General features: G+C 42.3%; 1 protein-coding gene across 1 annotated transcript; it reads left to right on the forward strand.

Annotated features, from left to right (window-relative positions):
- The first annotated feature begins 217 nt into the window (after positions 1-217).
- LOC136131840 (vascular non-inflammatory molecule 3-like) lies at positions 218-12,530 on the forward strand. The gene is given in 9 exon segments (XM_065888624.1): positions 218-282; positions 284-361; positions 6,657-6,848; positions 8,061-8,193; positions 9,189-9,480; positions 10,275-10,332; positions 10,334-10,646; positions 11,546-11,718; positions 12,401-12,530. Coding segments are annotated over 9 exon segments (1,434 nt in total).
- Positions 12,531-14,760: the final 2,230 nt, after the last annotated feature.

The raw sequence follows: 14,760 nt of genomic DNA on the forward strand, positions 1-14,760 counted from the left end.
TTGACCTCTGAACGATGCCAACAACAGCATCACACACTTGAGTCCATCTGATGATGTACTTCTTTCACAATATTCTTTCTCAACCCTGTGCTGTGTAATTTATTCATGAAGAAGTACAGATAGGTGGTAGCAGACAGGAAGGTCTTTAACATAAAAGTTTTTCCAGTGATACAAAGTACAAGAATCTGAGTTTATCAAAGCGCACTAAGTTTTAGCTATGATTATATCATATTTTCCAAAATGTGGTGCCATTTTAGCCATCTTTGTCCTGAGTGTTGGCACAGGACACTTTTATCACTGCAGTGTATGAGCATGCTGTTATGTTACCAAACAGAACAGAAACTCCTGAGCCAGCACTCCGGTGCTGGCTCAGTAGTTGTGGCACACGGGCTTAGTTGTTCTGCAGCATGTGGGATGTTCCCAGACCAGGACTCGAACCCGTGTACCCTGGATTGGTAGGTGGATTCTTAACCATTGCGCCACCAGGGAAGTCCCTATTTCCATTTTAAATATGAAGAAAAGAAGGGAGGGCTTCCCTGGTGGCGCAGTGGTTGAGAGTCCGTCTGCCGATGCAGGGGACACGGGTTTGTGCCCCCATCTGGGAAGATCCCACGTGCCGCGGAGCGGCTGGGCCCGTGAGCCATGGCCGCTGAGCCTGTGCGTCCGGAGCCTGTGCTCTGCAACAGGAGAGGCCACAACAGTGAGAGCCCTGCGTACCGCAAAAAAATAAAAAAAAATTTTTTTTAAATTGAGCAAGTAGAATATGCCTTACACTGTCTTATGCATTTTCAACTATCTCATTTAATACATGTAATGAACATCACAGAATATTATAATGGGTCAATTTTGCCTTGGAAGACAAGAGAGTTGTCAGAGACCAGTTGGGTAAGTCAATCAGAACATCCTAGGTAGAGAGAGTCATGCATACAAAGACATGGAAGAATGGCATGCTGCAAGTAGAGACCAATATATTGAGGCTGGGGGAGGGTAAAAGGAGGAAGGGTAAGGAGAGACAATGGAAGAATATGAGGCCAGAAAGATAGGCGGGGGCCAGATCGTTGAAGCACAAATGAAGTCTGGACTTTATCCTGAAGCTAAAAGACTCATTGAGGGATTTTAGAGTCAAGTATCACGATGAACTAAATAGTTTTAAAAATTACTTTGCACTTTTATATACAGAATGGATAAACAACAAGGTCCTACTGTATAGCACAGAGAACTATGTTCAATATCCTATGATAAACCATAGTGGAATAGAATACAAAAAAAGAATGTATATATGTGTATAACTGAATCACTTTGCTGTACAGCAGAAATTAACACAACTTTGTAAATCAACTAAATTTCCAGAAAAAATTACTTGGCTAGTAGGTTGGAGGATAGATAAGAAGGGAAAATTCTAAATGTAGGGTAGCCATATAGGAGACGATTCTAATAGTTCCCTCCGGGTAGTGGTGGCAGAATAACACATTGAGGAACATCAAGGAGGCCAAGGCCAATACAACTGGAGCCAAATGAACATGGAGGAAATCACTAGGAATTGATGCTAGAAGTAAGAGAAGGCTGGATCTTGCAGCCATTGCAAGAACTTGGCTTTTTACCCTGAAAAGTGAGGTAGGAGGCCTTTGGAAGTTTTTGAGCAGATGGACACAATTAGTTTTACATTTTAATAGGATCACTCTAACTGCTGTTGTGCAAAATATAAGAAGTGGCGTCACAGACAGGTAGCAGGGTATTGGAATAATCCAGGACGGAGATGATGATGGGCTTGGACCAGAGCTGCAGTAGTGAAAGAACCTCCTGATTGAACATGTGTAGACTGAGAGACAAAGATAGAAGGAAGGATAACTCCAAGGGCTTTGGCCTCAACAACTGGTAGTTTAAAGAAGCCGTTAACTGAGATCTGAAAGGCTAACTTCAGGAATGTCGGAAATGGAAGGTCAAAAGCTCAGCTTTGTTTATGTTGATTTGACACGCCTTTATATATCCAACTGGAGATTCTGGGCAGACAAAATTTTTAGGACACAGAAGTCTGGAGTTCAAGGAGAGGTCTGAAATAGAGATGGAGATCTTTGAATCACTAACAATATAAATGGTATTTAGAGCCACAAAATGGATGAGTGTAGATAGGAACAGAAGACTTCTAAGAATTGGACTCCAAGGCAAACATCGTTGAGAGGTTAGGGATGATGAGAAGGAAGCAGGAAGAAAAAAGCCCGCAAAAGACTCTGAAGTAAGTAAGTACAAAAACCAATAAGAAAGAATGAGGAAAACCAGGAAATTGTGGACGAAGAAAGTATCTCAAAAATGACACAGCTGTGTCAAATGCTGCCAGCATGTCAACTAACTCAGTAACGCAGAGATCAGTGGTGACCTTGACAAGGCGGTGAAGTCATGGGGACAAAGTCCTGATGGGAAGGAAGGAATTAAGACAGAGAGTATACACAACCATGTAGAAGAGCTCTGTCGTACAACAGAACAGAGAAATGAGACAGGAACTGGAAGGGGTTGTCAGATCAAGAGAGGGTTTTGTTTTGTTTTTATTTAAGGTAAGAAATACAACAGGATATTTGTATGCTGATGGAATTAACCCAATAGAGAAAGAAAAATTGATGATAAGGAGGAAGAGAGAGAATTTCTGAAGCAAATGTCTTTGGGATCTGGTGGACAAGGATAGGGAAAGGACATATAGAGAGGCATGAGTAGTCATTGACAGTGAGAGGAGGGGAGGTGGACTTCATAGGCATGGATGCTGCCAAGTGGACTGATGCTTTGTAGGAGCTTGTGGAAGTCTATTTAGTTGGATAAACAATCCTGGAGTTCAGGAGAGAAGTTTGAGCTAAAGATAGAGACAGTAGTTTTCAGTTCATAGAGGGTAGTTAAGGGTATGAGATAGAAAAGGATCTGCTATGGGGGCAAGACGGTAGAATACAGAACGAAAAGTAATGAATAACGTGGCTACTGACCATAAGTGCATTCAGAGTTCAGAGAAGCGAACAGCAACAGAGGTGAGAGGTGAGAAACTTGAGTTGGAAGGTCAGGATTTAGCGAGGAATCAACCCAGGATCAGAGCGGTAGTAAGCGTATTAAAATATAATAAGAAGGGTGGTCTTAGCTAAGAACAGGAAAGATAAAATGGGACTGAGTGGGAGAAGGCTCTGATTATCTGCCTTGATTTGATATACACATGGGAAGCATTTCACTTAATGAGAGCAAGGGTTAAGGGAACTCAATAGTTTGCAGTATTGATTGAAGATTCGGTTGGGAGGAGTGAGATCACAAGGGCTGATGGAGGGCCTTGTAAGAGTAACTCTTGGCCACAGAGTCAGGGCTCTGATGATAAAAATAGAAAGCAGGTTTTATAATGGATATTGGAACTAAGGACCTGGGGAGAGCCAACAAACTTAGAGATTTTATTCTACGGGCCCTTCTCTCATTTAAAATTTGTACCTTACATATTTAAAGGCAGAATTATATTTATTTTAATACAAAACTTTAGACTCTAAACTTCCTAATCCCACAATAATTTTGAATTGTCATTCAAATTATGTACTTGAATGTTTATGTTCAAACCTCGTTTAAATAATTTGCATCCACAATCCCTACTCCTTATGTACAAATGAGGCAAAGGCATTACTAACGACACTTGCTATCGAAATATTTAATGCAAGTTTCTATTGATTTCAACATAATAAAAAGTTGGTATACTTCCTGATATTAGGGAGAGTGAAGGGAAATTCCTTTGTTTCTTTTTGCTTCTATTCAGAAAGTCAGGTCAACTGAAGCAACAGATAGAATTTCAACTTGACATATGAAAATAAGTTCCTTCTCATTCTAAAGCAATTTATCTGTCTTACACAGGTCTCATCTTGCCCTCGAATAATTTTTTCTGAAATGAATTTGTGTCTGATGGATATTATTTCATAAGGACACATGGAAACTCACCAGGCGGTCTGGGAGAATAAAGGCATATTCAGATAATGAAAAAAGTTATTAGAATTAAAGGGCTTAAGGGCTTCCCTGGTGGCGCAGTGGTTGAGGGTCCGCCTGCCGAGGCAGGGGACACGGGTTTGTGCCCTGGTCCGGGAGGATCCCACGTGCCGCGGAGCGGCTGGGCCCGTGAGCCGAGGTCGCTGAGCCTGCGGGTCCGGAGCCTGTGCTCTGCAACGGGAGAGGCCACAACAGTGAGAGAGGCCCGAAGCAACCAAAGAAACAAAAGGCACAAATATCCCAAACCTACCAGTTTCCCTACATCAGATGAGGCATAAGGAAACAACCTCTTGAAAATTAGATTTTGAGCGATGTGCTAGTATAAGTATTTAGGGAAAAGGGGTTCACTTGGAAAATGAGCATATTCTATAAAGATGAAGAAATTGTATGATCCCAGAGCCTAGCTCCCTGGAGTTTATGTTTTCTGCACATGAACTCCACAGCATTAGCTGGGTTCCCAAGAGGTCCGGAGTTTTAACCTGTTGGGCACTTGCCATCATTGACCACATTATCATCTATCTATGCTTTGCACAGTGTTCAGGTAAAGTTCTAATATCTCAGATTATTAGGCAGTCCTTCCTGTGTTTTCTGCTGATAGCTTCTTATAAACGCAAGCATTTATGGTCACTGGTCATGAACATTGCGTTCAGTCACTTGCATGTATATTTTGTGAGCCATTTTGTGAGCTCTGTTAAAACCAGGGCTTGCCTAACACTCTGTTCTGTCTCTTACAGCTAAATATGTAAATTTTCACAAATTGTTGCTACGATAGCTCTTACTACAGTGATCCCATATTGGCCCTATTAATGGAAGCATTGAACTACTAGGAAAATATATTTTATTAAAAGAAAAGAGTTTAACAGCCAGTGTGTTTTGGAATGGGGTGGACTAATCTGTCTGGCTCATTAACTTCACTTTTAGAGTTGGGTTGACCTCTGAACGATGCCAAAAACAGCATCGCACACTTGAGTCCATCTGATGATGTACTTCTTTCACAATATTCTTTCTCAACCCCGTGCTGTGTAATCTATTCATGAGGAAGTACAGATATGAGGAAGTACAGATAGGTGGTAGCAGACAGGAAGGTCTTTAACATAAAAGTTTTTCCAGTGATACAAAGTACAAGAATCTGAGTTTATCAAAGCGCATTAAGTTTTAGCTATGATTATATCATATTTTCCAAAATGTGGTGCCATTTTAGCCATCTTTGTCCTGAGTGTTGGCACAGGACACTTTTATCACTGCAGTGTATGAACATGCTGTTATGTTACCAAACAGAACAGAAACTCCTGAGCCAGCACTCCGGTGCTGGCTCAGTAGTTGTGGCACACGGGCTTAGTTGTTCTGCAGCATGTGGGATGTTCCCGGACCAGGACTCGAACCCGTGTACCCTGGATTGGTAGGTGGATTCTTAACCATTGCGCCACCAGGGAAGTCCCTATTTCCATTTTAAATATGAAGAAAAGAAGGGAGGGCTTCCCTGGTGGCGCAGTGGTTGAGAGTCCGTCTGCCGATGCAGCGGACACGGGTTCGTGCCCTGGTCCGGGAAGATCCTACATGCTGCGGAGCGGCTGGGCCCCTGAGTCATGGCCACTGAGCCTGCACATCTGGAGCCTGTGCTCTGCAACGGGAGAGGCCACAACAGTGAGAGGCCCGAGTACCGCAAAAAAAAAAAAAAAAAGAATAGAAGGGAGCTTAAGGTTTCACAATTGGTAATTAGCCTGGCTGGAATTCAAACACAGCCATTTCCACTGAGCCACACTAACGGAATGGGCTTCTGAGTGCCTGGAAGCACCATCTTATACTTGAAATTTCCAGTGACTAGTGAATCTACTTCTAGCGTGTTCTGGTTGCTAGAAATTTTAATCTTATTTTCCACGGAAATCATCTATCTATAACTTCCTTTGGTGTTCATACTGCGCCTATCATATATTAAGATACGTGACTCATCTTCTTCAAATTAGAATCTCTCAATTATTTGAAGCCAGCTCTAATCCCAGCTATTTCCTCACCTCACTCCCTTCTTATTTCTAGGGTAAACATCCCCAAGGTGGGTGGTTTGGGCATTACTCCGAAAAGCAATTTCATAGTCTGTATTTATCCCAGGGTTTCACTCAAGGGCCCTCTAAGATAGAAGGGAAGCTATTATGTTGCATTGACAAATGGGGACACTGAGACTGCATAGTGAAATTCTTTTTTCCTTTTCTTTTCTTTCCTTTTTAAAAATATTTCTAGTACCTAATGCTGCATTTGTTCTCTGTAGAAGATGATCTGCCTGGGCCCAACTCTATACTGCCTCCTGGTAGGACTGTGGCTTGGATTATGGAAAAGGTCCTCCCCATTAGAAAAGTGTTAAATTTCAAGCCCTTCATTTGTGCTCCTAGGAGAACATCATAAGAAAATGTGTTGCTTCTCTTCTTTCTCGTCTTCCCCCTCAGTTTTCTCTGTGCTTCAGTCTTGCCCTGCCATCCTGAATCTGTCAGTTAAAAAATACGTTAGTTTTCATAAAGAAGAAGATTGTATTACATGTGAGTTTTTAAATCTTTATGGTTGATTCTTAACCTAGAGCTGTTGTGTGTTACAGGTAACGGGCAAATGAAGTATCACTTTGGAAGTTCCAAAATCACTAACACACAGTGAGTTTAAGGCAGTATCTATTGAATTAGGTTTGGCCGCAGCCCAGTGCAAGAAAGGCTCAGCTGTCTGGCCAAGGACAACTCTATCTACATTGTGGCAAATATTTGGAATGAGAAGCCATGCAATGCCAGTGACCCTCAGTGTCCCCCTGATGGTCGTTACCAATACAACACTGATGTGGTGTTTGATTCTGAGGGTAGGCTGGTGGACCCTTCCACAAAGTGAGAATTACTTGTGCCTTAGCTAAGCTTGATTTACTTCTCTCTCTCTCTCTCTTTTTTTTTTTTTTTTTTGCGGTACGCGGGCCTCTCACTGTTGTGGCCTCTCCCGTTGTGGAGCACAGGTTCCGGATGTGCAGGCTCAGTGGCCATGGCTCACGGGCCCAGCCGCTCCACGGCACGTGGGATTTTCCTGGACCGGGACACGAACCCGTGTCCCCTGCATCGGCAGGAGGACTCAACCACTGCGCCACCAGAGAAACCCCTCGATTTACTTCTATTGTTTGTGATATCTAGGTATATTTGTCTGTGAATGCTGGTGAGGGAACTGTTGTGAATGCGTTTCTGAATTATTACCTTTAGTTGAAAAAGGGATTTAACTTACTTTGATTTCATATAAGCGTTCTGAATTTGAATTAGTCATAAAATAGAATCTACCAGACTATTTATTTATTTATTTTTATATATTTTATTTTTGGCTGTGTTGGGTCTTCGTTTCTGTGCGAGGGCTTTCTCTAGTTGTGGAGAGCGGGGTCATTCTTCATCGCAGTGCGCGTGCCTCTTCACTATCGCGGCCTCTCTTGTTGCGGAGCACGGGCTCCAGACGCGCAGGCTCAGTAGCTGTGGTGCACGGGCCTAGTAGCTCCGCGGCATGTGGGATCTTCCCAGACCAGGGCTCGAACCCGTGTCCCCTGCATTAGCAGGCAGATTCTCACCCACTGCGCCACCAGGGAAGCCCAAATCTATCAGACTATTAAAGCAGATGTGCTAATAGCTGCACGAGGATTTTAATATTCACTGAGAAAGGAGAAATGCTCAGTTTCATCACAAGATTTAGTACTAGAGTTAGTTTTTTGACCCAATTTTGTAACATTTGGTATTAAGCTGTAGTCATTCATTTCATTAGGACTTTTTTGATTGCAATGATAGAAAACCACCCCCCAACTGAAATTGGCTTAAAAAAACAACAGCACAGAATTTCCTTGCTTAGGTACCTGAGAAAATATAAATCATAGAAAGGGTAGGTCTAGTTTCCAATGCAGTCTGTCCCTCAGAGGCCCAGAAGATGTCATCCATCCCTCTAGCTCTCTTATTCCTTTGTTACAACTTTTTCCCAGGAAGACTGTCCTTTCAGAAGCCACATGGCTGCTCATCACAAAGCACATATCCTAATAGCAACAAAATCCAGAGGAAGACTGCATTTCTCTTTCCTAGAAACCCTGCAAAAACCTTAGCCTTCCTTGACTCCAAATCAGCCACATGCCGCCTTCAAGTCGATCACCTGGGGATGAAGGATGGGCTACCCTCTGAGCCGAGGGCCGAGGAGCTTGGGATGCTCACTGGTCGGGTGGGGGTGGGGTGTTGCCTGAGCACATATGCACACATCAGGCCAAATAGAAACGTGAGCAGAACATAAGGCTGTTCTGAGCCCAAGGTAGTTGGAGTTTGGGAGCAATAATCAAGCTGGAAAAAAAATTCTAATGGTTTACTAATTAACAAGGTTTAGCTATTACATTGTCTAAATTAAGTTCCAGTCTACGTCACCTCACTTACATAGACCTAGCAGTACCGTGGGGAGACATGACAAAGTTTATTTTATTACCGTGTTAGACTTCACATGGACAGTGCTGTTGGTATTTAAAGAATAGAGTGGAAAACCATCAGAAATTTGTGAGGTTCAAAATTTCAAGTGATTTTAAGACAAATATTCACCTTTTAAATGTCACTTGTAGGGGCTTCCCTGGTGCCACAGTGGTTAAGCATCCACCTGCCAATGTAGGGGACACGTATTCCCTGGTCCGGGAAGATCCCACATGCCGCGGAGCAGCTAAGCCCATGCACCACAACTACTGAGCCTACGCTCTAGAGCTCGCGAGCCACAACTACTGAGCCCGCAAGCCACAACTACTGAGCCCACGTGCCACAACTACTGAAGCCCGCACGCCTAGAGCCCGTGCTCCGCACCAAGAGAAGCCACCTCGATGAGAAGCCAACGCACAGCAACGGAGAGTAGCCCCAGCTCGCCACAACTAGAGAAAGCCCATGCACAGCAACAAAGACCCAACGAAGCCATAAATTAATTAATTAATTATAAATAAAATATCATTTGTAGCTATGAACTCATTGGTTGATTCATAGGCTGTGGGAAAATGAAGTGTTCTGATGAATGTCACAGTGAGAAAACTCACAGTGGTATACTGGGTATAATTTACACTAATTTATGTGTAACAGTTTTAAGTATGCACACCAACATGCGTGCAAGAAAAGATTTTGAAGATACTGATCACTTCTATTTGAGAGTTTTCTTACTAATCTTCCCCTTCTGTGCATTTCGCTTAACAGTACAATCTTTTTGCACCTGAAATTCAATTTGATTTCCCCAAGGACTCAGAACTTGTGACTTTTGACGCTCCCTTTGGGAAGTTTGGCATTTTCACTTGTTTTGACATTTTTTCTCATGACCCAGCTGTGATGGTGGTGGAAGAGTTTCAGGTTGACAGCATTCTCTACCCCACGGCCTGGTACAACACGCTGCCCCTCCTCTCGGCGGTCCCCTTCCACCCGGCATGAGCCCGAGCCCTGGGAGTCAACCTGCTTGCTACCAATACCCACAACACGAGCACGCACATGACACGTACCTCACCCTGGTTCTGCCCCAACAGGCAGCCACAGTCTTGGGAAGCCTTCATTCATTTTCAAGCCACGCTTTTCTTTAAAGATTCTTCTATTAACTCCAACGTCACAAAATTAATAAGAGCATGGGCTTCTATACCAACATTATTTAAGGAACATTATTCCTGGGAGTAAAGAAGGAGGCAAACATTATATTCTCAGTTTCACGCGAGGGGAAATTGGAGTTAGAGAGAACTCAAGTTACATAAAAAAAGCAAAGCCAGAGCTAAAGAACGCTGCAGCTAACATCCACGAGTAATATTGAAATAAATCTTGCTGTTGAGGTGATAAAATCAGTTTAGACTTAATCAGGTTTTTAGAGTTTATCCTTTAGAGTATCCACTTTCAAGGTAAAGCAGCCTCCCCTCCACTTTCAAGGTAAAGCAGCTTTGTTCTTCATTGACCCAGGTGAAGAATCTCAAACACATAAATTAGATAGGTTAGTGGAGAGCTAAAATTGTTCTTCATGTTTGAGAGATTTTCTGGTTTACTGTTAAATTGGCTAAAGAAAGGGGAGTTTAAGTTAAAAAAAAAAAAAAAGCTATCTAAGTCATATAGTTTCAGTGTAAGCTGTCCCATACGGAGGACTCAGAGTCAAATTGGAATTTAGGTCAATGTAAAGCTCTCTCCCTCCTTATCTTGAAAATGCTTATGCTTTCATAACTTTATATTTCAGTTCTTATGGAAGTCATTCTATTAGTTTGTCACCATGCAAAATTTGAAACCAATATTTGTGTTTCTTTATGTCACCCGTAGAAAGTAGAATCTGCTCCCCAGAGGCTGTCAAAGTGTATTACTATGACGTGGAAACAGAGTGGCCAGCGGATGCTCTCAGAATTGAAGTCCTGGCCTCGAAGAGAACCCAGTTACTCTGCAGCTGTTCACTGGAGTGCTTATGCCAGAGGTGTCAAGCCATTCTTATGTGAACAGTTGAATTTTCCAGGGATGATTTATTTTGATGTGTTCACCTTCACTAAGCTTAAGAGAGACACAGGAAATTACACAGTTTGTCAGAAAGACCTGTGTTGTCACTTAACTTACAAGGTGTCTGAGAAACGAACCAATGAGGTGTATGCACTAGGTGCCTTTGACAGACTGCGCATGGTAGAAGGCCAGTATTACTTACAGGTAGAAACACTCAAATATGTTAGAATGGCTCTTCTACTGATTTGTCTTCTAGGTCATCATTGCATTTCTTGAAGAATTGTGCTGGATTCAGTTAATTGGAATGGTGTTACATTTGTCACTGAACTTTTCTCCCTAGAACACATTATTTGTTCAGTCTTAGTGAGAACAGAATTAGAGCTGCAAGGTAAAAACATGAAGCAGATTGATTAGTTCTCAGCAGACTGGGTTCAAGTTTAAAAAGCTACAACCCCCATATACTCTCTTTTTCTGTCAGGTTACTTTAGAGCTGTGTTTTGCAAACTGTCTTCATCTAGAGTCCAGAGCAAGAAGTCCATTTCACATCATAAACAAGCACAGTCAAGATGTATGACTGAGTTAAAAGAGATATTTAATTGAAACAAACATTTTATAAAATAATTCAAATCGGGGCTTCCCTGGTGGCGCAGTGGTTGACATTCCACTGCCGATGCAGGGGACACGGGTTCGTGCCCCGGTCAGGGAAGATCCCACATGCCACAGAGTGGCTGGGCCCGTGAGCCATGGCCGCTGGGCCTGCACGTCCGGAGCCTGTGCTCCGCAACGGGAGAGGCCACAACAGTGAGAGGCCTGTGACCCGAAAAAAAAAAAAATAATAATAATAATTCAAATCAGAATTAGAAATTATAACCAACATACTCTAATTTTGAAAATTCTAGTCTACTCCATTTTGCTTCATTGAAAAAAGGGCTAATCTTGACTCACTAAATTAATTTTAGGATTTACTAATAGATTATGAGCTGCAATTGAAAAAAAAACTACTTAAGAGGCAACTTAACAAATATTCTTCTATTCTTTGAAATTGGATTTTTAGCTGAGAAAATATTTCCAAGATTTCCAACCACTTTTCTTTTCCTACACAGGTATGCACATTACTGAAGTGTCAAACCACTGACCTGAGAACTTGTGGAGAGCCTGCGGGGTCAGCTTTTACCAAGTTTGAAGAATTCTCCCTCAGTGGCACATTTGGAATGAGTTATGTTTTCCCACAGATCATTCTTAGTGAGAGTCAGCTTGCCCCTGAAAGACATTATGAGGTAGGAGATTTTGAGGAGGATAAATGTCTTTGAACAGATGCAGTAGACTGGCATAATGAAACCCGTTGAAATAATGAGACAACATGGCAACATTGTCGTTCACCTTATTCAAGCAACTTATACAAAGAAGCTATGATATGGAAGACAAGTTGTGGTTCTAGACTGTCCTTAGGCTGTGGTGGAGAATTTGGGGTTTATTTTTCTACATAAATGTGATTTTGAGATCCAAGGGAACAAGGAGATTATGGAAGAATTAAAATAAAAATAATGATTGCCAATGAAAGCCGGCAACTAATGTTTTCCTTTTTTGCATAGTGGAGAAGGTTCAAGTTGAATACATTAAATAATGCATCTATAACTTATTTCATGGGGTCATTATTCTGCATAGTTATAATAATGATAGTAATAATTGATACTTTGTATAGTTTCATGAATTAAAAAAAATCCTCGTTTTTATACATTATCTTACTTAATCCTCAGGGCGATAGATTTATTTGCTACATGTTCATCCAAAGTCCCTCTGATACTATTAGATATGTAGAGCTGAAACAGGGGTCTTCTGACTCCAAATTTTGTGTGCTTTTGACTATTTCATGTTGCTTTTAGAGTGATGTTGTCAGAGAAGGCTTCTGGGCTGGAACCAACTCTGCACTGAAGTTAATCCTTTGCTTTCTTTGATTGGGTTTCAGGAGATGGACGTCTGCAGAGCTGAGGTGGAGCCCCTTTGCCTTTCTTGGTTCTGACCCTGTATGGAAGAGTGTTTGAGAGGGACCCTCCGCACTTAGGGCAGGGAACTGGGCAACTGCCATGATCTCCTTCACCGCCATCCTTTCAGGATTAGCCTGGCAAAGAGAGAGGGAAAAGAGAGAGTCTTTAGTGTCTGTTTAGAAGAGATGTCATCACTTTGCTGAAACAACAAACTTAAGAAGACTTAAAAAGCAATTGGACCTGTGTGCACATTTTTACATATTCATTTCTGGGAGCTGCATGCATCTTCTGTGTGGGTGCACTTAAGTATGTGTCAGTATGTCCATGTATAGTGCAACATGTATTTATGGGAGGGGAGCCTAGAAGAGTCCTTTTGTGGTAACTTCTCTAACGTATGCAAATATTGTGTCTCTCATTTGTAAATGCACAGGGTAAGCGTTGAAAACGCAGAGGGTATTTGGTGCTAGTCTTTAGGATACAGGAAGTTAAAAAACAAGGGTATCTTTTAAAGTAATTATGAATGACTTTTATAACAAATTAAAATTGTTCCATTATCTCTTTATTCTACCTTTATGGAATATTTGTATGGAAATTAGATACTTGTGAAGGGAAATTTAGAAAGAGATAAATGAATAAATGATCTCCTTCAGACCACACGCTGTTTCCTTCTGAAATTATTCTTTCCTAAAATTTACCCAATCCTGGTTAGAGCCCCTCATACTCATGGATTTGTTGCAGCCTGTGCCAGACAGGAACTTCCTCAGAAAAGGCCACCCTGTTAGCTTTCTCCCAGTTACCTTTGTTCCCTTGACCCTGGCACCCTGAGTCCTTTCCCTGGTTTGTCACTTATTAACTCTGGGAAGAGACACACACGAGAATAGCAGTGCTCTCTAGGATGTGTGGGAGAGGTTGAGGATGACTCTGAGTTTAGGGACACCTTTCCCTTCCCTTAAAAGATATGACAACTGCTTTCCTAATCTTTTCTCAGATGTTCATTTCTACTCGGTTTAAATCGATCCAGTTCCAGGAAGCTAGAGACATTCTGGGCAGCAGAAAATGCCCTTTGTCTCTCTGTTTCCATTTTACCTGGAATCTCTCTCCAGGGGCTATAACACTCGATGATAGGATGCTACCTATGCCCTAGACTCCTCCGCTTGGGAAGGATGTGACCTTCTTTCCCTTCATGAATATGAATGTACCCTCAGCTTAAAACTTCCCCAGTTTTGCTGTTCGGGAGACACTGCATTGGGAAATACCCCCGGTGTTCTTCTTACTTGTTGGAAGTGAAAAGATCCTTCCTTCTGCTCTTTGGCTTGATTGCATCTTTTGTCTCAACACCCAGCAAGAGGCAAACCCAGTGTGGGGGTAACATTAGGGGTCAGGAGATTCTGCTCAGCCATCATAGTGGAGGCTATTTGGTGTCCCACCGGTTCTAATTTAAGCTGATGGATGGCATTCTACTGCAAGAACCACAATTGTCCACCTAAAGGCTTCTCCCAGTTGGTATGTGCCAGGGTAGGCCAGAAATGTCAGCTTGATGTGGTAGTAAATGTCGGGGGAGGGGAAGGGTTCTATAGCCCAGTGATTAAATCTCTCTCTTGTAGTGGGCTTGTGTTCCTGGGCTGTGACCTTCACAAGTGTTTCTTAGCTGTTTCCTTTCCCCTTAGTTGGGACAGGCAAGCTAGAAGGGGTTTAGAGATGGGGTTTCCCTGTCCCCCAGGGAGGTTAGGCTCTAGTAAATTGTTTCCATGGAAGGCAGGCTTTGGTTAAGAGAACAGAACGCTCCGGACTTACTTCAAAGTAGGTGTATTTTTCCTCCTCCTAGAAGAAGCACAAGGTGTTTTATTTCCTCTTTATTTGCCCAGAGAACCTGGTTGGGCTTCTGGAGTGAAAGTCACAAAAGCGTGAGGGCCCCCCAACAATGAAACCTCCTCCACCTTCAGCCCCCCATTTGTATCTCTCGAGCCTGTCCATGCTGAACCTCTGGCCATGCGTCAAAGACAGCTGGAGTGACAACACCAGGACTGGCTCTAGCAGTGGACTTCTGCTACGGGCAAGCCTGTCTCTCTAACTCTGGGGGCAGTGATTTGTCCTATGAGTCCAGTTCTCTGATGTACCTAAAAAAGTTGCTGCTTTTCAGTTGTTCAGCTTTTTTCTTATTGAGAAAATGGTAGAGATGACTTGCAAGCTCTTTCTATATCAGACTAGAAACACAACGGGAGCTTCTTATTTTTATTCTAATAAGATCAAAGAAGTAATTTTTTTAATCTCTTGGTGACTCATTCCAGTTTTAACTTTTATTTCAGAGCTTCCTTTATAAATTCTTATGGAAT

Source organism: Phocoena phocoena, chromosome 12 (assembly GCF_963924675.1).
Source record: "Phocoena phocoena chromosome 12, mPhoPho1.1, whole genome shotgun sequence".
NCBI lineage: Eukaryota > Metazoa > Chordata > Mammalia > Artiodactyla > Phocoenidae > Phocoena > Phocoena phocoena.